This window comes from Aquarana catesbeiana, linkage group LG04 (genome assembly GCF_042186555.1).
Source record: "Aquarana catesbeiana isolate 2022-GZ linkage group LG04, ASM4218655v1, whole genome shotgun sequence".
Lineage (NCBI taxonomy): Eukaryota > Metazoa > Chordata > Amphibia > Anura > Ranidae > Aquarana > Aquarana catesbeiana.
The window spans coordinates 27,701,526-27,729,331 of record NC_133327.1 but is presented as its reverse complement, the minus strand read 5'-3'; the positions used below and the strand labels follow the sequence as shown (position 1 = coordinate 27,729,331).

Sequence of the window (27,806 nt, the reverse complement as noted above, 5' to 3'; positions counted from 1 at the left end):
AGGACGTTCCAAGGAAGCAATACAATAATAAATAAACAATGCCATCAGAAGCAGAGATTTTCCAAATTGCTGCCAAAGGGAACAACATTCTTTTTTGTACATACACTGCCTGTCCATAATGACTGAACCGCAGTTGATCAAATCCTACCACGCTTAAGGAATGTAGTACCCATCCAAAATATTTTATATATGGCTGCCCATGATTTAAAAATTACATTTACATCATTTACATTTAAATAGTGTCTCATAATAACTCATCTTGTATATTGTTATGGGCTATAATTTATAAACACAGATCATACCCCTTGGCATCTGCTATATTGTATTGTTTACAATGTAGACTATGTTTTATCTGTCAGCAGTGACAGCAATCTTGATCGTCATTATTGGGACATATTTTTGTGCAGACCCAGCATTCATCATTAATCACAGGTACTCCGTAGATCTGAATTTCACAAAATGTGAGATATCCTGTTTTTCCAGGTAAGATGACATTTACGTATCGGCCCTTCATATCGAAGCAGTGGAAGGTTTGAGTGGAACCCTGTGGAATTGATGTAATCTGAGCACATCTATGCCAAAAGAAAAAGCACATAAACAAAGAGAATATGGATTTTTTGAGATTATGTATGATAGTAAATATAAAAAAAAGAATAAACAGGGCAAAAAAATCAGGCTATAAAAAGTGGAGATGAAAAGGCACAAGGGCAAGAAGAATATGAAAGAAAAGAAGGAAAATAGAGGAGAAGGGAAGAGAACAGTAGAAAAAGGGATGATAGTAGAAGTGGATAGAGAGAAGTACTGTAAAAAAGAAGAGATGGAAGAAAGGAGGGGAAAAGAGGAGAATAGAAAAAAAGAGGAGAATATTAAAATAGAGGAAGAAAGGAGAATATGAGAGAAAAAGGAGGAGAATATAATGGAAGAATGAAAGAATGTGAGAGCAAATGACAAGAGGAGAATACAAGAGGAGAAAAAAAAGAAAATATGAATGGAGAAAAGAAAATGGGAGAAGAGAGGAATATGAGAGGGGAGGTAGAAAGTAACAGAAGAGAGGGAAAAGGAAATATAAGAGGAGACTTGAAGAGATCAGAGGATACAAAAGGAGAAAGAATATGAATGGACAGGATAATATGGGGGAGAGAAAAAGGAGAGGAGAATATCAGAGGATAACATAGGAAAAGTGGTAAAAAGGAGAGGAGACTATGATATAAATAGAAAGAGGTGAGGAGAACATTAGGGGATAGGAAAAGAGAAGAGGAAAAGAGAAGATGACAATATAAGAGGTGCAATAGAGAGGATATTGCAATATGAAAGAACAGGAGACTATAAAGGGAGAAGTGAGAAGAGAGAAGGAGAGAAAAAGAGAAGAATTTGAGAGAAGATAATATAAGAAGAGAGGAGATGAAAAGGGGAGAATTTGAATGAAAAATAACAAATAAAAAGAATATGAGTAGAAATGAATATTAGGGGACAGGAAAAAAGGAAAAAATATAATAGAAAAGGAAAAAATGAGAATTCTAGGGATAAGGAATGTGAGAGAAAAGGACAATATGAGAGGAGCGGATCATAAGAGGAATGATGGGAGAGGAAAAGAGAAGAGGAAACTATGAGGAAAAGAAAGAGGAAAGAAGAAGAGGGTATACTGTGAGAAGAGCGGAAGAGAGGTAATGAGAATATGAGAAAAGAGGGGAAACGTGAGAAGAGGAATAACTTACCTCGGATTGTTATTTCCATTATTGGCCAGAGAGTCTCCAATAAGGATTTCTGCTTTATTTAGATAGTCTGCACAGCAGTCTCCTCTACTGGTTATCATTATATGGGATATTTTATGGCTCACCAATAAATCCACCCTCCACCAAGGTGACAGTTGGCTTTTGCTGGAGAAGCAGGAACCATGCGTATATTCTGAGTCCAAATTTCCATCAATGACATTTGTTGCTGTGCTTAAAGTTTCATAATTTGTAGATTGAGTTGCACGGCCTTGAAGGGCCACGTTTTTGTCTGGTTGAGAAGATTGAATAAGATTAGATTAGATTTCCCAAACATGGTTTACAGTTTTTTTCACAGCATTTGTAACTGTTATTTAAATCCAGAGCATACCTTTAGATAATATGGAACTCTGAAAAGTGTAATATTATATCATACAACAAAGGCAAGATGTATAATTTTGAAAGTTATTCAGATTAGTAAAAGTCATATGTCTAGCAAGTTTATAAAAATTACCCCTCCCCTTGCAGGACTCTACACCTACACTTGATCCACTGAAAACCTTTATAAAGCATGGACCAAACTGCTCTAAAAATCAGTAACTCCTTTCCTGACGGCTCCATGACAGTATAACTGGCTATAGGCCTTGCCCCCACTATGCTTCCAGGACCTTAACTCAAGTTTGAGCCCACCTGCAGCCTATGTGTTCCTCTTTTTTTTCCTCCTATGTGCAGGGCCTTGCTGTGCTCCTCTACCTGGCTGGCCATCCGTCCATGCGTGTGGGTTTAGGCTGGACACAGTCCCTTGTGTCTCAGCTAAGTAAACCATAATCCAGGGAGCCCCTGCTGGTCCTCGGGGTGGCTTTTTTCATTGCTAACAGCCTTGTCTGGGGTCTGCTGGGTCTATGTTGGTGGGCAGCGGTGTCGGTAGAGTCTCTCCTAGGCACGCACACCCACGCTGTGCCGGTGTTTACAGGCAGATGGCGGAGGTTGGGTGAGCTCAATTTAAAAATGCTTTGTACCAAATGAATACTGCATTGCTAGGTAATGTTGTATTGTTGTGCCTTGCTCCCTGCAGCCACTATGCATACCCTGAGCTCCCCACAGGAAGTACTCTGTATAACAGGTGCACAAAGTAATACTTTGTCTGTTCACACATGGCATTAAGCCGTTAGTGGCTTCTCATGTTTGCTTTACTATTGTGCCATGTGCCAGCTGCCTCAGAAGATCAGCATTCCCAGAGAAGGTAGAGGAGTCGCCTGTGGATGACTACTGTAGCCAGCTATTGCCTGTTGAAGTATAGGACATCCTTTTATATTTCTATGTGCTCTCCAGTTTTTCACCCCCAAAAAAAGTGAGAAGCATGCTTTTATGATGTCTAAATTTCCCTTGGGTGGTTTGTGTACATTGAAGAATATTATTGTCCTACCTTTTTTTTGCTGTTCTGAACAAAACATTTTCATTATGTCCTGATTCCTGGCAGGGCAAGGTTTGGTTCATTAACCATCTGGTGAATCAGGGCTGTGGATGGAAGCATCCTTCTCTGGCAGTAGTTAACTCTTTTGGGTTTGTTACTAAGCAAACTATTTTATACTGCATTGAATTATTTTTGTGGGCTGCTTTGTTAAGTGGCAGGCAAAACCCTGTGAAAAGCTTATCTATTCTGGCAATGAGCAGTCTTAGAGCTTTCCCAAACAAAACAGCCCTCTTCAGGCTCTTCAAAAAAGAAAATGCAGATGAACATGACTGTATGAATCCTGCTTCTTTATTGAAGCAACCAGAGATGAGGATGGTGAAACCTAACAGGTTGTCACATTCATTAAACAAGTGGCCAGTACACTTATGCCCCGTACACACGGTCGGACATTGATCTGACATTCCAACAACAAAATCCTAGGATTTTTTCCGACGGATGTTGGCTCAAACTTGTCTTGCATACACACGGTCACACAAAGTTGTCGGAAAATCCGATCATTCTGAACACGGTGACGTAAAACACGTACGTCGGGACTATAAATGGGGCAGTAGCCAATAGCTTTCATCTCTTTATTTATTCTGAGCATGCGTGGCACTTTGTGCATCGAAATTGTGTACACAGGATCGGATTTTGTTGTCGGAAAATTTTATAGCCTGCTCTTAAACTTTGTGTGTCGGAAAATCCGATGGAAAACGTGTGATGGAGCCCACACACGGTCTGAATTTCTGACAACAAGGTCCTATCACACATTTTCCGTTGGAAAATTCGACCGTGTGTACAGGGCATAATAAGGAGTGTTTCCACTCACCCTGTGAAGGGGTTATATGTTCTAACAATGTGCAGTCTCATAGCCTTCCCAGGCAAAACAGCCCTCTTCATACTCTATAAAGAGGAAGATGCAGATGGGCAAGAATGTATCTTGCTGGTTCAAGCAGCCAGGGATAGAGATGATGATACCTAACAGGATGTTACATTCAATAAGCACTTTGTCAATACACTTTAAAGGAGTGGCTCTCCCTCACTCTTTCAGAGGATTATCTGCTCTGGCAATGAGAAGTCACCTAGCCATTAGGGATGAGCCCGATCAGCACCCTTCCCATGTTGAGGGCATGTGGCCTGGTACGGTTCAGGAAGGCGGGCGCTCTCTTGTCCCCCCCCCTTTTCCTGAGGCCTGTCAGGTTGCGTGTTCTAAAAGGATCCGGTATGGATTTGGGGGGGGGGGGCCATTCCTTTTTTTTTTTAATTTTGGCTCGGGGTTCCCCTTAAAATCCATACCAGACCTGAAGGTCCTGCTATGGGTTTTGGGGGGACCCCCAAGCAATTTTATTTTAAATTTTGGTGTGGGGTTCCCCTTAATATTTATGCCAGACCCAAAGGGCCTAGTAAAGGACTGGGGGGGACCCATGCCGTTTTTTTTCAATGATTTTTATCTATATTGCCGGGATCTGATAATTCATTACAGCCGAGAGCAGTTTTAAGTTACTTTTTTTCCTACAGAAATGTCATTTTGCTGTGGTACTGTTCTAAACACAAGAAAGATGCGCTACTTTATAGGCATACTGAGGACACCCCCAGGCACGATATTTAAAGGAATATTTAATTTTTATTGTTTTACTTTAAGCATTATTAAAATCACTGCTCCTTAAAAAACAGCCATTTTTAAAACTTTTTTTTTTTGCGTTGATACTGTACAGGCATGACCCAGGGGCAGGACCCGGGTCCCCAAAAACTTTTTATGACAATAACTTGCATATAAGCCTTTAAAATTAGCACTTTTGATTTTTCATGTTCGTGTCCCATAGACTTTAACGGTGTTTGCACAAATTTTTTGCCTGTTCGCAAGTTCTGGTGCAAACCAAACCAGGGGGGTGTTCGGCTCATCCCTACTAGCCATACCAGGTGAAATAGCCCTCTTCGGAGTTTCCAAAGAGAGCGATGTGGATGCACTTGACTGCATGAATGCTTCTTTGTTCAAGCAACAAAGGTTAAGATACCTAGTAGATTGTCACTCTAAAGGAGTGTTTCCTCACCCAGTGAATGGGTTATCTATTCTATCAAGGAGTAGTCTCCTAGCCTTCAAGGCAAACAGTCTTTTTCAGACTCTTCCAAAAAAGAAGATACAGATGAGCATGACTGTATAAGCCCTGCTGGTTCAAGCAGCCAGGGATAAAGATGTCAACATCTAGAGGGAATACTACACACAACAAAAAATTGAGAATGTGTAATAAAATAAAAATAAAAATAAAAGTTTGTAAAAGTCTCTTCCAAATGCTTCTCAACAGGGAATAGATATTGAAACACCCTGTGAGGGATCTTCAATACTTAAAGGACACCGTGAATCCACCACCATATAAATTGAAGGCTTACCAGCTAAACAAGCTGTTAGAGCTTGTGGCTAATACCCAGCCAGGGCCTTTAAATCCTCCCGATACCTCCAGTGGCTAGCGAGCCAGGCGTTCCTGAAGATTTGATGTATATCCAGCAATCAGCTAAGCAGCCATGAACATATCCTCGGTGAGCGAGTTTAGGCCCATAAAAAGAGCCATCGGTAAAAGCAGGTGGTGTTTATTGTAAAAAGTCTGTGCAGACAAACAGACTATGCAAAAATTTCCATAAAAACAAGCAAAGCCGGCTGGCAAATAGTACAAACACGCCCATGTAAGTGGAGCGTGAGAACCACACGGTGACATCAGCACGTCGCTGCTCCCTACACATTTTGTCACTATATGGACCTTGTCCTGGGGCCCCATATTGCATTATTTTTCACTTATCTGCTGGATTGGTTGTCTTTGTTTCACTCAACAGGTTACTTTTGTTTTGTCACTTTCCAGGATCTACTTGGTTTATTATTTATTGCATCTGTTTTTCTAATGACCCTTTATTAGTTCAATATTGCAGGGTTTTTATTATATTTGTCAATCAAGTCATAGGTTTATTTTTTCACTAGATCACATTGATTTGTTTACTTCATTCACTATCAGTGCAGCTTCCTTTTTTGCTCTTTACTTGTTTGGTGTATATTTCACTTTTGAGTTACAGCTTTTTTAGTCGTCATACCGGCGCAGTTTTTCTTTTTAATATTACACACGTTCTCTCCTCTTATGCCCCGTACACACGGTCGGATTTTCTGATGGACAATGTCCGATCGGAGCGTGTTGTCGGAAAATTCCGACCGTGTGTGGGCGCCATCGGACATTTTCCATCGGATTTTCCGACACACAAAGTTGGAGAGCAGGAGATAAAATTTTCCGACAACAAAATCCGATCGCGTCAATTCCGACCGTGTGTGGCCTGTTCCGACGCACAAAGTGCCACACATGCTCAGAAGAAATTCCGAGACGGGACAGCTCGTTCTGGTAAACTTAGCGTTCGCAATGGATACAGCACTTTCGTCACGCTGCAATGTTCAAAATGGTTTAATACAGCACACTCTCTTCTTCTTTATAATGTGACAAGAATTAAGTAGTTTTGCTGCTCATATTCACACACACTTCTCACAAAGTTTTATTTGTGTTTTTTTAGTGGGATTCCCTGAATATATTATTATTAGTTGTCACATCTGACTTTTTTTTTTTTTTTTTTTTGTATTTTCAGCCTTTTTTTTTCTTTAATGTTTGGATTTTTTCCAAGGCTGATCTTTGTTCAATGTTATTTTTATTTTTACTCCAGAATATTTTTGTGTGTGTTTTGTGTGTCAAGTTACCCCACCACCATTGATATCTTGTATTATTTAATCTCCAGGAGATTGTTTGGTGTTGGTGTCCCTTGTTCATTTCACATTGTATATTTGAAATGTACCTGAATCCTCACAAACCAACTGTCATTTTTAAAGTAAAACACATAGGAGAGTAGAATTCCAAACAAAAATCCTTTATTAAGGGATCAGAACCAAACAAAGAGGAAGGCAACACTGGATCAACAAGAGAAATTAGCGAAGCCTGGGACCCCCACGGCAGACATCGATTCTTCAGCATCAAAATTGGTGGCCTGAGGAGTCCATATGTAAGGGAGGGCAGTCTGGTCCGGGATTCGCAGAGACTTGGATAGCAGCAGATGACATGTATGTCCCCAGGCTGTGGTACCACAAGAGGCTGCATCTTTTGGCCGACCAGACTGGATCCAGGGTCCTCACTTTCTGGTCTTCCTTTCATGCTTCCTTCCCGGCTGTGGCTGTGCAGTTGGAGATGTGGCAGGAGGAGGAGTAGGACCTTGAGGAGGACTGGGAGGACCTGGAGGAGAGGGAGGACGAGGAGGAGGACCTGCAGGAGGAGGAGGAGGACCATCACAAAGGTGTGTTTCAGGTGTAATTTGGCCCCTCATACCTTTCTCCAGAGCCTCCGATATGAGGGCCTCACACATTACTTGTTGGCCCTCCTCCATGCTCTGCATTTTATATGCAATGACGGCAGCAATGTCCTCCTCCACGGTCCGTCGTGCTCCCAGGACCTCTGTAGCCCTCCAAAAGAGTCCTCCGGTAGCCTCCTCTAGGGCACTCCTCCTACTGCCACTTTCTCTTTTCAGGGGGGGTGGAGGGACCTGCAGATCAGCCAGCCGGCTCGGCCCGGCCACCTCCTGGCTGAGACTTCCCTGTGTATGAAAAAGGGACATGGTTTTAGTTGTTGCTTCATCAATCACAATCCTAAATTAGTACTCCCAACTAACATCTAGTTAACATCATTGATTGGACAAGCAGAAATATTTAGAGGAATGCTATACCTGGCTCAATCTGGGCTCCTCCATGTGTTGCTGCCTGGAAGGCCCAGGTTGGGCGTCAGAAGCCTCAGCCGGGGGGGAAGGAAGCGTGGAAGGAAGACTGGAGAGGGATGGCCTGGGTTCAGTCTGGCCTGCCATAAAATGCAGTCTGTCATAGTACAACATCTCTGTGAATCCAGGACTTTCTTGCGCTCCCTTAGATATGTACTCCTCAGGCCACCAATTAATATCTTTAAATAGGTGATGTCTGCCGCGGGGGTCACCTGCTTCACAATTACCAACAATTGCACCAGTGCTGCCTTCCTCTTTGCTTGGTTCTTGAAATGGGGGTGTTTAATCTCCCACAGACAGGGCAGCTCCCTTAACATATCTACGAATACTGACATGAAGTCATTATCTTTGAGTACCATATCCATGTTCACTGCAAGACACAACACAAGACAAAGCCTAATGTCAGACAAAACTCTCCTAATCTTTTACAATATAGGCCTCAATGTAGAAGCAGTATAGGCACAAGTTTGTCTCTTACCTTCGTTCTTACGATCGGCGCCTCCAATGCTCCTTCCTCCGCTCACAGATCGTACGTAATACGCGCGCGTGTTACGCTTTATATACACTGCGCATGCGTGTAACTCCGCCCACCCCTGACGTTCTTTCTAGTCTATTCCCCACCCTTTTCTTTGGCGCAGTGGGTGAAGAGCATGATGGCGGAGTCACAGCAGGTGCGTGATAATTGCAGGAACGAGGAGGAGGAGGAGGAAAGCCCGGATCCAGGCACGTCCCGATCCAGAAGGAGATGTCTTAAGGCCACAAATATGTCCTTTGGGGAGATGTTGGAGATGGTCGACATCATGAAGAAGTCCAACTATGATGGGAAGTATGGGCCTTACCCCAACCCGAACATCCGAAAGGCCAAGATCATGGCGAAAGTGGTCAGGAGTCTTGAGAGGAATTTCGGGGTCCGAAGATCAAAAGATCAGCTCAGGAAGCGGTGGTCGGACCTGAAATTGAGAGAGCCAGAACAGTACCGAAAGATCCGGAGAGTGCTGCAAAAAAGAAAGTAGTTGTGCTGTGTTCCTATTCTTTCTGTCTTTATTCCGTTCATTCTGCTCAATATGCTTTTAGTAATTGTAATGTTTAAAAGGGCAACTTTAATGTTCATGGGCCCATTATTCGTTCGTATCAAACATTTTTCTTTGGGCCTCTAAAACACCATTGTTTAGGCCATATGCATTTTCCCACATTTTTTTTGGGCCTACTTGGATGCCAAATATTTGTTTGTGTAGATGGGTTTGTTACTAGAATGAAATGCCAACTAGATTGTGTGTAAGGAGAGGACACTGAGCAGCTGTTTTCACATCTGGACACTGGAGCACTAGTGTGGGACCCCAGAACACCCTTTTTATTAGGGGGCCACACAGGTGCTCCAGTGTATACTATAGGGGGGTCTCCATCTGCGAAGCTTGTACAAGACAGGTAAAGTATTGCAGCTTGACAAAGGGCAATAAAAAATATACATCTTGGAACTCTGCTAAAATAGACAATTGTACCCCACTTCCAAGCAATGTTTCCTATTTCTAGTTCTGCCATCAAATATCTGTGTGCTAAGTATACCATTTTTGTTTTACATAGGGGAGAAAAGACTCGGAGGACACCCCTCATCCCAGGAGACCAGAGACCCCCCACCTCTGGAAGAAGGTGAAATACCGCAAACCCAAGAAGAAGAGCAGGAGGAAGAAGAAGATGTGGTGGAGACTGGCACCACAACAGGTGAGTGTCTGCGACCACAGGCTCAGGTAAAAAAGATGGATGGTGGCAGATTTTTGATACCTATTTTTGTTTTCTTTATTTCTTTTTAGGTGATCATGATGTGAGGGAGAGAGAACGCTTTACTTCTGAAAGTGCCCAGATCCTGATCGGGGAGATCATGGGGTGTAATCTCAAATTGCACAACATACAGCAACAAATCAGTGATGTTATTAAAAAAAATAATAACATCATTGATGTTTTGGGGCGAATTTAAAAGGCCACAAAATCACCTTTTTGGATTGTGGTCCAATCTTTAAAATATTTTTGCAATGTTTTGAAAAGCCAAATTTGGAGGATGCACACAGTGTGCCACCATGTGCTATCTGACATCACGGGAGATCAATGGATGCGTTTTGGGGGTGCAACACCTTCCTCAATTATAAAGTAGCGGTGAGGAAGGGCTTGCTCCCCCAAAACACGTCCCTTGATCCCCCCTGATGGCAGCTAGCACATGTTGACATTCTGAACTTGGTGTGCATCTTCCAAATTTGGCTTTTCCAGAGGTGATTTCCCCCCATCTGAACGCTATATCAAACACAGTTCCTAAATACTCATGTCTGATATAGCCTTCAGGTTTTACCATATGTGAACTTTGTAAGTTCAATTTTTTTGGCTTTCTTGTTGGTTTTACACAGGCCTGTTTTATCAGAAAAGGACATTTCAATTTTTGATAATGCTACAGCAAAAATTGTTATACAACAAACATGTTGGTTCGTTTTAAAAACCTTTGGTAAATGCACATGTGATTGTGCAGCTATAAAAAAGTTGGTTACTCAAGAATGTGTGGATTATTGTCTCAACGCTACAACACTTTTGGGGTGATGTAATTGCTGTTTTATGCAAACATGGGGGTTATTTCCTAAGGGCAAATACACTTTGCACTACAAGTGCAGTTTCAGTGCAGTTGCAAGTGCACTTGTAGTGAAATGTGTTTTTGCATTTAGGAAGTACCAGCCAACAGTGTTTTTTATAAGGTTACCCAATCACGACATTTTCTGCACTCAACACATTTCTGTCAGGGTCAGCTAAAACAAACACAAGCAGTAAATGTCCACAAATAATTTCTTTTGGTTGTTTTTTATTTGAAAAAGGTTTCACAGATTGTCTGGCATATTGATAGCCCCCCTACCCGCAAAGAACTCCAGGTATCGTAACCGGACATCACGGGCATTCAGGGAGGGCAAGCCAGGACGGCCACTTTCAAGCGCCGTCAGTGTTGATGGATTTGGGATTCCGGCCTCAGGCCCAACTGAGCCAGCATAGTTGGCTGAATGTTTTCTTAAAAAATTATGGAGAACACAGCAGGCAAGTATTATATGGTTCAGTTTATACTCCGCCATATGGATGGGTGTCAGAAATAATCGGAACCAGCTGGCCAGGATTCCAAATGTGTTCTCCACCACTCTTCGGGCTCTGGCCAGCCGGTAATTAAAAACCCTCTGTTCCGGGGTGAGGGTCCTCATCGGGAATGGCCACATCAGGTGGTCCCCCAGCGCAAACGCTTCATCAGCAACTAACACAAATGGGAGACCTTCAACATTGTCCTCTGGAGGTGGCAAGTCCAAACTGCCATTCTGGAGATGCCTGTAGAACTCCGTCTGGGCGATGACTCCACCATCGGACATCCGGCCATTCTTCCCCATGTCCACATACAGGAACTCGTAATTAGCCGACACCACCGCCAACATCACTATACTTTTAAACCCCTTGTAATTATAATAGTACGACCCCGAGTTGGGTGGTGGGACGATGTGGACGTGTTTCCCATCAATTGCCCCTCCGCAGTTAGGAAAGTCCCACCGCTGGGCAAAGTGGGAGGCCACAGTCTGCCATTCCTGTGGCGTTGAAGGAAACTGTTGAGGAAAAAACAATAAACATTACTATTTTTTCACAGAAACATGGCAAGCAGATTAGACACAAACATTATTGGGCAACCTCCAGATAGCATTTATTAAGGGGAATTTAACAACAACAAAGTATAAGGTACACCTATCATATTCCCCCTCCCCCCCTCTCATGGGCCATTTCTAACATTATAGGGGGGGGGGGGACTCTTGGACAGGTAACCCTCTTCACTCCATTGAGAGATGAATGCCTAAATAATGGGTATTACTTGGAACAGCCCCTCCTTAGTTACACTATTGGCAGACCACTGGACAGGTAAGAAGTGTCTGAATACAAAGATATAAATACACACTGTACACATTTGAGCACATTTGAACATTCTGATATTACCTATCAAGATAATAATAGGATACAAAAACTTTAAACAGTACCATTGGAAAGTATACAGGCAGGCCCTTGCACTACATGCTTTGGGGAATTCATCCATAAATCTGAGCACTAAAGAGATGGGTATAGTGTGTATGGGTTTGGCAAAGTCAGCAGATAGATGATTGAGGATAGAGAATTGTGATCAGCTGACTTAGCAGTTGGGGGGAGGGAGGGTTCCAAAAAATTTGGGGACACCACAAAAAAAAGCCTCTGGCACTCTGCCTGAATTTAAATCAAAAATAACATTTCCAAACATTTTAGGGGGTGTTTGGGGTAAAGCACTACTATAGAGCTGATAAAATACATTGTTAAGTGACTACATGAGGTGAATATAGGGCAGGAGACACCATGCTGGGGAGGTTATTGAAGGGCAAATATGTATGAAGGACATAAAATAATAATTACATAAAAATCCAGCATGCATGAGAACAAAGGGGACATTCACAGCATATTACAATCATGGTAATTAGGGAATGAGGAAAGAAATACAATATATTAGCAAACATTCAATACAATAAAATGTGATATTAAAGGATAAAAATCTTACCTTCATATACTCCTTCTGCAGGACCTGTATGATGGCAGAACAGGTCTCTGGGATGATGATACCCAGAGCCTGGGGGGAGATGCCTGTCGAGAACTTCAAGTCCTGCAGACTTCTCCCTGTGGCCAAATACCGCAAGGTAGCGACCAACCTCTGCTCCGGAGTGATGGCTTGCCTCATGCAGGTATCCTGCCTGCTGATATAGGGGGTCAGCGAAGCCAACAAATGGTGAAACACGGGGTCTGTCATCCTGAGAAAGTTCCTGAAATCATCAGGATTATTCTCACGGATCTCACGGAGCAAAGGCATATGACAGAACTGGTCATGCTGAAGCAACCAATTCTTGGTCCATGAACTCCTCCCCACCCTGTTCATGGACTGGACTTGTGTCAAGGTCAGGACCCCAACACCAAGCCCCCGCACAGCACGAACTCTACGAGGAGTACGCATACGAAACATGGCTAGAAAACGGTCGGCTGCTCAGAACGAAGTAACAGAACGCACTGAAGAACAGCAAGGCCTGTGAAGAGCGACCTGAAAAACAGCAACGAGCAGGCAAGATCACACAGAAAACTCTGATACGAACTGACTGCACGCACTGAAGAGCAGATACAAACCCACAAGCACAAACTGAACGGCAGAAAACGATCTGAAAGCCACGAGTCTGAAAAAGCACGAATCGTCTCTCACCAAACTTTTACTAACACGAGATTAGCAAAAGGAGCCCAAAGGGTGCCGCGCTTGGTTCTGAACCAGCCTTTTCTAGTCTCATCGTACGTGGTGTACGTGACCGCGTGGTTGTCGATCGGAAATTCCGACAACTTTGTGCGATCGTGTGTAGGCAAAACAAGTTTGAGCCAACATTCGACGGAAAAAATCCTAGGATTTTGTTGTCGGAATGTCGGAACAAAGTCCGACCGTGTGTACGCCCTATTATGCCGTTTACACACGACCGGACTTTTCAACAGCAAAGGTCCGATGGAACGAATCCGCCGAACAATTTGATCGTGTGTGGGCTTCATTGGACCTTTGCTGTCGAAAAATCAGACGGACTTTAGAAATAGAACATGTTTCAAATCTTTCCAACGGACTCGAGTCCGGTCTAAAAATCAGTTCGTCTATATGCTAGTCCGACGGACGAACAACGACGCAAGGGCAGCTATTGGCTACTGGCTATGAACTTCCTTATTCTAGTCCGGTCGTACGTCATCATGTTCGAATCAGTCGGACTTTGGTGTGATCGTGTGTAGGCAAGTCCGTTGCGTCAGAACTCCGTCGAAAGTCTGTCAAAAAGTCCTTCGGAGTTCAGTCCGTCGAAAGTCCGCTCGTGTGTACACGGGAATTAGAGGAACAAGGGAAGCGCACAAGGAGATGCTATGTTGTCAGTCAAAAAGTATTTTATGAGCATGGCAACAAAAGTGGGAAGCTTCTAGCACGTACGATACAAGAATCTAAAATGTCCTCTACAATCCACCTTATTCTCAGGGCACACTTGCCTCTAAAAACAAGGATATTGCAAAGCAGTTTGAACTTTTTTACTCAAAACTCTACAACTTGATCATCTTGAACATCTGATTATCTGGATCCGACATCAACAGAATCTCGCATTAAACAGATTAGAGATTTCCTGTCCCAATATAGCCCAAAAGCGATTACCCCCCAACAAGCCAAAGAAATGGAAAGCCCCCTCACTATAAAATAAATAGAAACCAATATAAAATATAAAAGCCCAGGGCCAGATGGATTCACCCTTTAGTATTATAAATGCTTCTTAGATGTTTTATCGTCTAAATTACTATTAACCTGCAATGCCCTTTCCAACCCCCAGCCCTCTCCAGGACAAATGTTAGAAGCACATACAGTATAACTGTTATACCAAAAGAAGGCAAGGATCCCACACAAGTTTCAAACTACAGACCTATATCCTTGCTAAACGTGGATATCAAGCTATACGCAAAGATTCTAGCTAACATGATGCTCCCGTTTATACGCAACCTTATCTCTTTAGACCAAGCTAGTTTTGTCCCTGGAAGAGAAGCCAGGGATAATACCATTCGTACATTGAATCTCCATCACTGGCTTACAACATCTTACACTTAGGGCTTTTTCCTTTCACTTGATACAGAAAAGGCATTCAACAGAGTGGCCTGGGATTATATGCAAGAGGTTCTAAGAGCAATTGGACTTGAACCCCGCATGCTCGCTCACATAATGACACAATACGCCACTCCCTCAGCGAAGGTATATGTTAATGGCCGCCTATCGAATGCCTTTACCACTAGCAAAGGAACCCACCAAGGTTGCCCGTTATCCCCTCTGACCTACATTTTGACATTAGAACCCCTCCTCAATCCAATCCTGACATCAAGGGACTGACCATAGGAGACGGAGACTTTAAGGTTGCAGCATTCGCGGACGATATTCTCCTCTCTTTGAATTCGCCACGGACCACCTTTCCCAACCTACTGAAGGACATAGAACAATTTGGAGGTCTGTCGAACCTCATAATTACCTACTCAAAATCTCATGCCCTGAATGTTACCCTTCCTACACAGAAAGTGATCCATTGTCAAGACTCTTTCCCATTCCTCTGGAAAAAATATGTAATTACGTACCTTGGTATCCAAATTACAAGCAAACTATCAGACCTATACAATTGGAACTACCTAGTGGCCCTAACTAAGACCCAAAAGAACTTGAAAGTTTGGGCAGACCTAGCCATTCGGCCCTTGTCAAAATTATCATTTTACCACAGCTGCTCTATCTAATACAAACTATCCCAATCCACCTCCCTCTATCTTTCTTTGTACTTTACAAGAAGGTCTGCTCTGCAATTATTTGGAGAAACTCCCCCCCAGGTATAAAATACGCCCGTCTTACACGCTCAAAAGCTAAGGTAAGGGGGGGGGGATTGGGCTATCTGATCTACATAAATACTTTTTAGCCTGTCACCTCACGAGGATTGTGGATTGGAATATCCATAAGTCTAGGAAGATATGGGTGACTCTAGAGAACACCTTTGTGCATACACACATTTCCCTGGTTATTTCATCTGCATTGGCCAAGGGAGCTTAGACGCACCCTTTCATCCATCCCTCCATGCAAGCCTTTAGAAGGACGATGTCGTCCGCAACGTTCTCCACAGTTCCAGGGCCCTTAACCACGCTAAGAGGAAACCCAGACTTTCCCCCTGGTGAATCAAGCTCCTTTCTAGAACAAGAATTGCCTCATGATGATGTGCTAGCACACTAATTTTTCTCAAAAGAAATCCCCTCCCCTTTTGGACGTATATAGACAGCTCTGACATTTTCTCTCAACCCAAGAACCAATAACCAAGTGCACACTTTTTGAATCCCTATGCTCTCAGAAACCACTGCAAAGCCACTTAATATCTTACATATACACCCTTTTGTCAGAAGGTGCTCCCTCCACTCCGGACCCTTCATGGGTGTCCTGGGAAAGAGACCACCAGATATCCCTCACTGAAGCGGAATGGGACACCATACATGAATACACACACAAGGGTTCCCTGAATGTAGTGATCCAAGAAAACTGTTATAAAATTGAAACCAGATGGTACAGAACGCCTGCACGCCTTCACAAATTCCCCCCCACCATTCCCAACATTTGTTGGAAATGGGGGTAAACGGAAGGCCCCATGCTCCACATCTGGTGGGAATGTGAACCACTCCAACCCTTTTGGAGGGAAGTCCATGACCTTGTCGCACATATTACCACATTCCCCCTAGACCAGTGTTTCTCAACTCCAGTCCTCAAGGCGCCCCAACAGGTCATGTTTTCAGGATTTCCATTATTTTGCACAGGTGATTTGATCAGTTTCACTTCCTTAGTAATTACCACAGCCGTTTCGTCTGAGGGAAATCCTGAAAACATGACCTGTTGGGGCGCCTTGAGGACTGGAGTTGAGAAACACTGCCCTAGACTATACCCCCTGTACTACAAGTCACTGGCGCTCCACACGCATCGCAATGATTAAGGAATCACCAGGAATTACCAGGCTCTCTAGGATAGAGGAGATGGAAGAACTGATCCATATCTCCCAAGAAAGGATACAAAAATTTACAAACACATGGACATGTTGGATCCATTTTAAAACTACAGTGCATTTTCGTTATTATGTTCCTTGAACACGGTTCATACCATGGAAGTGGAAACTGACTCTACTCTTCCCAGGTGAGCGGGTGGAAAGACAGAGTGGGACTAATCCCAGTTGTTCATATCCCTGGTATATACCTGCCCCTTTTCCCTATCCCCATCCTCTCCCCCCTCCCCTCCCCTCTACCTCTTCTATCCACCAGTGTCCCCCACCTTTTTTTTATTTTTCTTACTTTTTTCTCCCTCTCTCCTCTCTTCTCTTTCTTTTCCTCTTTCACCCCTCCCTTTATTTTTCTGGTTTCACGCAATAATGTTTGAGCCCCACTACTTGAAATTTAAAGCCTCCCCATAAAACACATGCAGTGGGGATATTGTTACCATTATTCTGATTTGGAACAGATCTATATGATACTTTTTCCTATTGGTTACTGTCCTGGTCTATTCCTGGTTACTATGTTCCATGACTTATTTGCAATAATGTTCTTGTTAATGTATGCACGTCATGATCGCTTAAAGATAAGATTACATTTGATTTCTGTAATGTAATGTATGTACCACTTTTATTGTTCTCAATAAAAAAATATTTGTGGAAAAAAATGCACTTAGAATCTTGTTTTTATTCATTTAAAGTGTATGTGGTACTAACAATGTACTTCTCTTATTTGCTCTCTTTTGGTCAGTTAAATATACTTTTGAAAGTGCTCTATTATATCTGCTTAATAGATTCTAAAATTATCTATAGATTTTGTCAGGAATCTTGTTAGCTGTAACTTGGTCATTGATATCATGGGGATCCCTGTTATATCTTTGACCAAATATGGTCAAGTCTATATTTGGTCAATCACATCACTCGAGAGACTCTATTCTTTTGTTTACATTTTAGTGACAGGGACTGTCATTCAGCCAAGAGAAGCCATGGAACAGGCATGCATCAGTGGTCTATGGGGTTTTTCTTTTGGTGGGTGTCAGGCATCATGATTGATGTGTAGTCCTAACTCCAATTTTTGAGAGCCTCCATAGTGGAAGCACAAGCATTATAATAGATAGCTAGAGGGCAGGTGAGCCTGGACAGAACTCACCCCTCCTTAAAGGCACAGGGGCGCACTGGACACCCAGCATATAGCACAATAGCAGCAAATTTGTCCAGTGCGCGCCCTCACCAGTATTCCAACAGTACAAACAAATGGCCACTGCCCACACCTATAACTGATCTTTGCAGCAAGGAGCACATGAAAGGTGACGCATGTCAAACAAAACCGAAGAAAATTCCCAGCTCAACTTACCGACCAGCCTGCAACCAACCAAATTATTCTGTCTAACAGAATGCGTTAAAAACAGGGGTTTAGTTTGCACACATTTGCAAATACATGCATAAGCTGCAGAGCACTTCACGGCACCCCAGTATTACCTGTTGTCCTAACTCTAGATTTTGAGAGCCTCCATAGTAGAACCACATGCATTATAATGGATAGGCAGAGGGCAGGTGGGCAGCCCACTCCTCCTTAAAGGTAAAGGGGCGCACTGAACACCCAGCATATACTGTAGCACAATGGCAGCAAAGGTGTCCAGTGTGCCCCCTCACCAGTATTCCAACAGTGCAAACAAATGGCCACTGCCCACACCTATAACTGGCCTTTGCAGCAAGGATCACATGGAAGGGGCGACGCATGTCAAACAAAACCAAAGAAAACTAAACTAAACCCCGGTTTTTAACGCATACTGTTAGACAGGATAATTCGGATGGTTGGTTTGGTTTTGCTTGACATGTGTCACCCCTTTCATGTGCTCCTTGCTGCAAAGGCCAGTTATAGGTGGGGGCAGTGGACTTTTGCTTGTACTGTTGGAATACTGGTGAGGGGATGCATTAGAAACCTTGGCTGCGATTGTGATATATGCTGGGTGTCCAGTGCACCCCTGTGCCTTTAAGGAGGGGAGGGCTCCCTCCTTCTTTTGCCCCTTATCCCCCTTAATCTTCGCTATAGCCATAGAAATGTTGGCAATAGCAATACGCACAAACACCAACATCCAAGGAGTTACATGCGGCACACAGATCCACAAATGCGGCTTATTCGCTGACGACATGCTCATCTTTTTAACATCCCCGATCACATCCCTACCTAATTTATGCAAAATCCTTCGGGACTTCTCCTCCGTATCAGGTCTTAAAATGAACTTTGAAAAATCCCACGCCCTGAATATCTCTCTGAAACCAGATATAGCAAAATCTCTTCAAAATTCCTTTCCCTTCAAATGGAACAACTCATCCATAGAATATCTAAGGATCACCCTCACAGCTAAAATTGAGGACCTCTATTCCACTAACTTTGTTCCCACATATAGGAAACTTGAAACTGACTTAAAAAATTGAACGAAAGGGGCACTATCCTGGCTAGGCAGGATACATGCTATCAAGATGACACTATTGCCTAGACTTTTATATCTTTTTAGAGCCCTCCCAATTTGTATTAGAAAGCACCATCTGAAAACATTTCAACAAAAAGTCAATAAATTCATTTGAGGGGCGTCAGGCCATAGACTTCCACAGACCACAATGTACAGTTTGAGGGCGGAAGGGGGATTGGGGCTACCTAGATTGCTTTGGCATTACCAGGCAGCCAGACTCTCACAGCTTTCTACAGTATTCTCTAAAACAGAGAAACCCGACTGGATCTATATAGAGAGACAGGCAGCCCCCTCAAATACCCTTGATTACCTCTTGGGGATTCCTGCAAAAAACAGACCCCCCGATCCTTTCACCCATTCTATCCCAATCTTTTGCACTGTGGGACACACTGAAATCGAATCGCTCATTAATCTCAGAATGCAAACCCCTTTCACATATCTTTCATAACCCCGATTTCATACCAGGTCTAAAAATTAAAGACTTTAAATGGTGGCTGGATAAGGGGTTGTACCGGATCTGCTATTTCTTTAATTCAGGAGGACCAATTTCCATGAAATTTTTTACCAAACAATTAGAAATTCCAGTCACAGAACATTTCAGATTCAAACAAATTCAACACTTTCTCCAGGGAATCTGGAAATCTACAACGTCCCCTCTCAAGTTCACCCCTTTTGAAATTCGGTGCGGTCAGACCGTAGAACAGAGAGGAGGGATCACTGTAGTCTACCAGTCACTAGCCCATACGACCCAAAAAAACCCATATATGAGAGACTGGGAAGAAGAGCTTCAAATAAGTTGGAGTTTGGATTCCTGGTGAACATCATTCTGTAGAGCTTTCAAGGGGATTCAGAACATCTCTTTGATAGAATCTAATCTGAAAGTAATGACCAGATGGTACCTCACACCAGCGAGGTTGGCTGCCATGTACTGGACAGCTGACCCCTAGGGATGAGCCGAACACCCCCCGGTTCGGTTCGCACCAGAACCTGCGAACGGACCGAAAGTTCGCACGAACGTTAGAACCCCATTGACGTCTATGGGACTCGAACGTTCGAAATCAAAAGTGCTCATTTTAAAGGCTAATTTGCATGGTATTGTCCTAAAAAGGGTTTGGGGACCCGGGTCCTACCCCAGGGGACATGTATCAATGCAAAAAAAACTTTTAAAAACGGCCGTTTTTTCGGGAGCAGTGATTTTAATGATGCTTAAAGTAAAAAAAAAAAAAGTGAAATATTCCTTTAAATATTGTACCTGAGGGGTGTCTATAGTATGCCTGTAAAGTGACGCGTGTTTCCCGTGTTTAGAACAGTCCCTGCACCAAATGTCATTTTTAAAGGAAAAAATCTCATTTAAAACTGCTTGCGGGTTTAATGTAATGTCGGGTCCTGGCAATATGGATGAAAATCAGTGAGACAAACGGCATGGGTACCCCCCAGTCCATTACCAGGCCCTTTGGGTCTTGTATGGATATTAAGGGGAACCCCGCACCCAAATTAAAATAAGGAAAGGTGTGGGGCCACCAGGCCCTATATACTCTGAACAGCAGTATACAGGCTGTAGGTTTGTTGTTAAGTAGAATCTCTTTGTAATTTTGAACGGGTACATTTTTAACGTGTTTAGCTCCAGCCAAAAAATCTTTTTTAAGCTTTTTGGAAAACATAGGAAAGGGTTATCACCCCTGTGACATTTGTTTTGCTGTCTTTCCTCCTCTTCAGAAGATTTCACCTCACTTTTTGTCCCAATGGATTGGAAAGCATCAGTGGAAAGGAGAAATGTTTTTCCCATATTAACTCTTACAGGAGAGAATTTCCCTTCCTAGGGGTAGATTTCACTTCCTGTTGTCTCCTTCCGTTTGCAAGTAGGAGTTGTTTGTAAGTTAGTTGTTTGAAAGTAGGGTCCTGCCCTATATACTCAGCAGAAATTTGGGCCTTAGGTGTTGCTGTGGCCACAACACTGTAAGCCCTCACAGGGCTCTGCTGTGAAATATTAGATCAAGAATTGTAATTACATGCCCCTGTTGAACAGGAGCTGAAAAATTAGGCCTTAGGCACTGGTGCTGGTGCCACAACACTGCAACCCCTCACAGACACTCTAGTTGGAATGCAGGAACGAGCCCTGCTGCAAAGTATTGCATCAAAAATTGTAATTACACGCCCCTGTTAAACAAGGGCTGAAAAATTGGGCCTTAGGCACTGGTGCTGGTGCCACAACACTGCAACCCCTCACAGACACTCTAGTTGGAATGCAGGAACGAGCCCTGCTGCAAAGTATTACATCAAAAATCGTAATTACACGCCCCTGTTAAACAGGGGCTGAAAAATTGTGCCTTAGGCACTGGTGGTGGCACCCAGAACCAAAAATGTTCTTACAAGCTATCAGCGTGATGATTGAGGAGGAAGAGGATAATTACTCAGGGATAGTCACTCGGCATCAGCATAGGCAGTCTTTGAAGGGATCTGAGATTTCAAAAAAAATTATTCGGTTACATCAGCATCAGGTGCTTGGTAGCTGGTGGTGATCCAAGACTCATTCATTTTTATGAAGGTCAGTCGATCGACCGAGTCAGTGGACAGACGCACCCTGTGATCGGTTACCACGCCTCCAGCAGCACTGAATGTGCGTTCCGAAAGAACGCTGGATGCAGGACAGGCCAGTAGCTCAATTGCATACTGTGCAAGCTCTGGCCAGTGATCCATCCTCAAGACCCAGTAACCCAGAGGATTTTCGGTGGGAAAGGTGTCCAAGTCTGATCTTGCCCCTAGGTATTCCTGCACCATGTAAAACAGACGCTGGCGATGGTTGCTGGAACCGATCATACCTTGGGGCTGCGGACCAAAAAATTGTCTGAACGCATCGGTCAGACGGCCACCTTCTCCACCGCTCCTTCTTTGACTGACCGAAGCCTCAGCAACACGTTGTCCAGAAACAGGAGTTTGTAACCTCCCAGTCTTTGGGAACGCGTTGCACAGACCTTTCTGCAAGGCCTCCCGAAGATGTTTCATCCTCTGCTCCCTCTGCGATGGCAAGATAAGGTCCGCAACCTTACCCTTGTAACGTGGATCAAGGAGGGTTGCCAGCCAGTATTGGTCCTTCTCCTTGATACCACGAATACGAGGATCCTTACGCAGGCTTTGCAGGATCAGGGAGGCCATGCAGCGTAGGTTTGCTGAGGCATTCGGTCCGGAGTCCTCTGGGTCACTAAGGACGACATGGTCCGCAGCCACCTCCTCCCAGCCACGTACAAGTCCATGTGTTTCTTGGGACTGATCCCTTAAAGACTGCTGCTGATGCTGAGTGCCAGGCTCCACCTCCATACTGACACAATCTTCCTCCTCCTCCTCTTCCTCCTCGTCCTCTTCCTGTGTGATCGGCGGGCACGCAGGAACACTGTCTGGATAAAGGGGGCCTTGAGAGCTAAGGAAGTCCTCCTCTTCCTGCCTCTGTTCTGCCTCAAGTGCCCTGTCCATTATTCCACGCAGCGTGTGCTCCAACAGGTGGACAAGGGGGACAGTGTCACTGATGCATGCACTGTCACTGCTCACCATCCTCGTGGCCTCCTCAAATGGTGACAGGACAGTGCATGCATCCCTGATCATGGCCCACTGGCGTGGGGAAAAAAAAACAAGCTCCCCTGACCCTGTCCTGGTGCCATAGTCGCACAGGTACTCATTGATGGCCCTCTGCTGCGTGTGCAGCCGCTGCAGCATGGCCAACGTTGAGTTTCACCTGGTGGGCATGTCACAGATTAAGCGGTTCTTGGGCAGGTTAAACTCCTTTTGGAGGTCCGTCAGCCGAGCACTGGCATTATATGACCGGCGGAAATGCACACAGACTTTCCTGGCCTGCCTCAGGACATCCTGTAAGCCCGGGTACCTGCCCAAGAACCGCTGCACCACCAAGTTAAGGACGTGAGCCAAACAGGGCACATGGGTCATTTGTCCCTGTCGGAGGGCAGAGAGGAGGTTGGTGCCATTGTCGCAAACCACCATTCCTGCCTTAAGTTGGCGTGGCGTCAACCACCTCTGAACCTGCCCCTGCAGAGCTGACAGAACCTCTGCCCCAGTGTGGCTCCTGTCCCCCAAGCACACCAGCTCAAGCACTGCATGGCATCTTTTGGCCTGCGTACTTGCGTAGCCCCTTGAACGACTACGGAGCACCGCTGGTTCCGAGGAAGAGGCCATGGAGGAAGAAGAAGAGGAGGGGGTGGAGGAGAGAGGTGTGTCACAATCATTAGCATTTTGGAGGTGTGGTGGCGGAACAACCTCCAACACTACTGCACCTTGTCCTGCATCCTTCCCAGCTGCCAGCAGAGTCACCCAATGCGCCGTGAAACTTAGGTAACGTCCCTGTCCATGCCTGCTGGACCATGAGTCAGCGGTAATATGCACCTTACCGCTGACCGCCCTGTCCAGCGAGGCATGGACATTGCCTTCCACATGCTGGTAGAGAGCCGGAATTGCCTTCCGTGAGAAAAAGTGGCGTTTGGGTACCTGCCACTGAGGAACCGCACATTCCACAAACTCACGGAAGGGGGCAGAGTCTACCAACTGAAAAGGCAGCAGTTGAAGTGCTAGCAATTTTGCCAAGCTAGCATTCAACCGTTGGGCATGTGGATGGCTGGGAGCAAACTTCTTTCGGCGGTGCAGCAGCTGGGGCAGGGAAATTTGTCTGGTACAATCTGACGTCGGTGTACCAAAATCAGATTGCCCACAAGTACGTGGCTGTGACACACCTAATTCTACACCTTCATTCCTCTCAGTGCAGGTCTCAGAGAGGACTGAAGGTCTAGTGGGGTTGGAAATCTCAGCTGATGAGGAGCTAGCAGAGGTCCTCTTTGTTCTTTGGTGTGGGTCTTTTAGATACGCTTGCCAACGAACTGCATGGCAGGTCAACATATGTCTGGTCAAGCATGTGGTACCCAAGCGGGAGATGTTTTGGCCACGCGAGATACGCTTGAGACATATGTTGCAAATAGCAGCGGTGCGATCTGATGCACTTGTCTCAAAAAAGGCCCACACCAAAGAACTTTTTGAAAAACGCGCAGAGACTGCAGCGCCCTGCACATGTGGAGCTTTGGGGTGTGATGCAGTCAATGTGCTGCCCTTAGGCTGGCCCCTGGAGGGCATCCTGCCTCGTTGGTGATGTGCCGCCTCCTCCTCCTCCTCCTCCTCCTCTCTCCTATCAGGCACCCACGTTGAGTCAGTGACCTCATCATCCCCTCCCTCCTCATCACTGGAGCAAACCTGGCAGTATGCTGCAGCAGGGGGAGCATGACTGCCAGATTGCTGTCCTTCTTGGGCACCCCCTCTGTCCGTGCTCGTGTTACTGCCTTCATCGAGCTCAGTATCATCATCAGAGCCTTCCAAACGCTGGGCATCCTCCTGGAGCATGTACCCAACACTGTGGTCAAACAGTTCGAGGGACTCCTCAGGAGGACATGGTGGGGCTAGGGAAGGAGTCACTGATGACATTGAGCCAAGGGAAGAGGCCGCTGCTTTGCCAGACAAAGTACCCTGGGCATGGGTGAGAGAGGATGAGGAGGATGAGGACGGCTTGGTCATCCACTCGACCAAGTCTTCCGCATGTTGCGGCTCAACATGGCCAGCTGCCGAAAAAAAGGCCAAGCGTGTCCCATGGCCACGTGCTGATGAGGATGCACCGTCTCCACGACCAGCACTAGACACAGAGCCTGCTTGCCCTCTCTTATTGGCTTGTGACTGTCTGCCTCTCCTTCTTGGCCTTCCAGACATACTAATGGCCTGTAGCTGCACTAAGCTGGGATATATATATATATATATATATATATATATATATATATATATATATGTACTGATACTGCAGCTAGCAAAATCAACTGCCTGCCTGTAGTATGAGAACACCACCAACCTTCTACAGGTAGCTTTAGCTGAACACTGTGAGGTGGACGCACCCCACTAACTTGTAGGTTTAGCTGAACACTGTGAGCAGGGCGCACCCCACTAACTTGTAGGTTTAGCAGAACACTGTGAGCAGGACGCACTGCACTAACTGTAAATAGTCTAGCTGCCTGACTGTGGTACTAATAGGATCAAAAGAACACCAGCAATTTTCTTTAAAATACTGTAACAAGACAAGCCTGCCTGTCAGTAAGAAGATAACAGGAACGGATCTAGCTGAACACTGTGAGCAGGACGCACCCCACTAGCTTGTAGGTTTAGCTGAACACTGTGAGGTGGACGCACCCCACTAACTTGTAGGTTTAGCTGAACACTGTGAGCAGGACGCACCCCACTAACTTGTAGGTTTAGCAGAACACTGTGAGCAGGACGCACTGCACTAACTGTAAATAGTCTAGCTGCCTGACTGTGGTACTAATAGGATCAAAAGAACACCAGCAATTTTCTTCAGGTAGCTGTATTTACTGTAACAAGACAAGCCTGCCTGTCAGTAAGAAGATAACAGGAACGGATCTAGCTGAACACTGTGAGCAGGACGCACCCCACTAGCTTGTAGGTTTAGCTGAACACTGTGAGGTGGACGCACCCCACTAACTTGTAGGTTTAGCTGAACACTGTGAGCAGGACGCACCCCACTAACTTGTAGGTTTAGCAGAACACTGTGAGCAGGACGCACTGCACTAACTGTAAATAGTCTAGCTGCCTGACTGTGGTACTAATAGGATCAAAAGAACACCAGCAATTTTCTTCAGGTAGCTGTATTTACTGTAACAAGACAAGCCTGCCTGTCAGTAAGAAGATAACAGGAACGGATCTAGCTGAACACTGTGAGCAGGACGCACCCCACTAGCTTGTAGGTTTAGCTGAACACTGTGAGGTGGACGCACCCCACTAACTTGTAGGTTTAGCTGAACACTGTGAGCAGGACGCACCCCACTAACTTGTAGGTTTAGCAGAACACTGTGAGCAGGACGCACTGCACTAACTGTAAATAGTCTAGCTGCCTGACTGTGGTACTAATAGGATCAAAAGAACACCAGCAATTTTCTTCAGGTAGCTGTATTTACTGTAACAAGACAAGCCTGCCTGTCAGTAAGAAGATAACAGAAACGGATCTAGCTGAACACTGTGAGCAGGACGCACCCCACTAGCTTGTAGGTTTAGCTGAACACTGTGAGGTGGACGCACCCCACTAACTTGTAGGTTTAGCTGAACACTGTGAGCAGGACGCACCCCACTAACTTGTAGGTTTAGCAGAACACTGTGAGCAGGATGCACTGCACTAACTGTAAATAGTCTAGCTGCCTGACTGTGGTACTAATAGGATCAAAAGAACACCAGCAATTTTCTTCAGGTAGCTGTATTTACTGTAACAAGACAAGCCTGCCTGTTAGTAAGAAGATAACAGAAACGGATCTAGCTGAACACTGTGAGCAGGACGCACCCCACTAGCTTGTAGGTTTAGCTGAACACTGTGAGGTGGACGCACCCCACTAACTTGTAGGTTTAGCTGAACACTGTGAGCAGGACGCACCCCACTTACTTGTAGGTTTAGCAGAACACTGTGGGCAGGACGCACTGCACTAACTGTAAATAGTCTAGCTGCCTGACTGTGGTACTAATAGGATCAAAAGAACACCAGTAATTTTCTTTAAAATACTGTAACAAGACAAGCCTGCCTGTCAGTAAGAAGATAACAGGAACGGATCTAGCTGAACACTGTGAGCAGGACGCACTGCACTAACTGTAAATAGTCTAGCTGCCTGACTGTGGTACTAATAGGATCAAAAGAACACCAGTAATTTTCTTCAAAATACTGTAACAAGACAAGCCTGCCTGTCAGTAGGAATATAACAGGAACGGATCTAGCTGAACACTGTGAGCAGGACGCACTGCACTAAATGTAAATAGTCTAGAAGATAACAGGAACGGATCTAGCTAAACTGAATACAGTGTATATATATATATATACATATATATGCAACACCTGGGATGCATATATATACACAATACACTTTAAGTGCAGCTAACTGACTGACTGTCCTGCCTAATCTAGCTAACTCAAATGAAATGACACTGTCTCTCTCTCTCTCTAAGCACACCGGAACACACTGCACAGGGCCGCCGTGCAGGCGGCCTTATATAGTGTGGGGCGTGTACTAAATCCCCTGAGCCATAATTGGCCAAAGCCTCCTTGGCTTTGGCCAATTATGGCTCTCTGTTAAGGCGGCGCTGTGATTGGCCAAGCATGCGGGTCATAGTGCATGCTTGGCCAATCATCAGCAAGCAATGCACTGCAATGCCGCAGTGAATTATGGGCCGTGATGCGCCACACGAATTTGGCGCGAACGGCCCATATCGTTCGCAATTCGGCGAACGATCGAACAGCCGATGTTCGAGTCGAACATGGGTTCGACTCGAACACGAAGCTCATCCCTACTGACCCCCAATGTTTTATAGGTTGCCTACTTAAGGGCACTATGGCCCACATATGGTGGGAATGTCCAAGAATCAGGTCTTTCTGGAATAGGATGTTCGCCATGATCCAAAAAGTCACATCTCACCAAATTCTTAGAACCCCAGCTACTGCTCTCCTAAACGCCAACCTTCCCAGGTTACCTAAATACACGTGTAAACTGATCCACTTCATTTTACTGGGGGCAAAACTAACAATCGCCAAAGCTTGGAAGCAACCCAAAGTATCCCTACTATCTACGAAACGTAAAATTTCATGGATTATGTCACAAGAAAAACTCTCAGGAAGACTCTTAGACAAAAACAAGGACTTCGAGGCCACCTGGGAACCTTGGGCCAAATATGTGGGCAT

General features: G+C 44.8%; 1 protein-coding gene across 1 annotated transcript; it reads right to left on the bottom strand.

Annotated features, from left to right (window-relative positions):
• Positions 1–355: 355 nt before the first annotated feature.
• LOC141141139 (fucolectin-like) lies at positions 356–27,806 on the bottom strand. Its single transcript, XM_073628845.1, has 3 exons — positions 27,599–27,806; positions 1,716–2,001; positions 356–572 (listed from the first exon to the last, which is right to left on the bottom strand). The coding sequence occupies exons 1-3, from the start codon at positions 27,804–27,806 to the stop codon at positions 356–358; spliced, it is 711 nt and encodes a 236-aa protein (XP_073484946.1).

Excerpts from the sequence above, each read along its gene's own strand:
- LOC141141139 (XM_073628845.1), bottom strand. The coding sequence starts at position 27,806 with ATGCCCACATATTTGGCCCAAGGTTCCCAGGTGGCCTCGAAGTCCTTG. Across the intron at positions 2,002-27,598 it reads CAGTTTACACGTGTATTTAG|ACAAAAACGTGGCCCTTCAA; the intron begins GTAACCTGGGAA and ends CTTCTCAACCAG. Across the intron at positions 573-1,715 it reads AATGGAAATAACAATCCGAG|ATGTGCTCAGATTACATCAA; the intron begins GTAAGTTATTCC and ends CTTTTGGCATAG.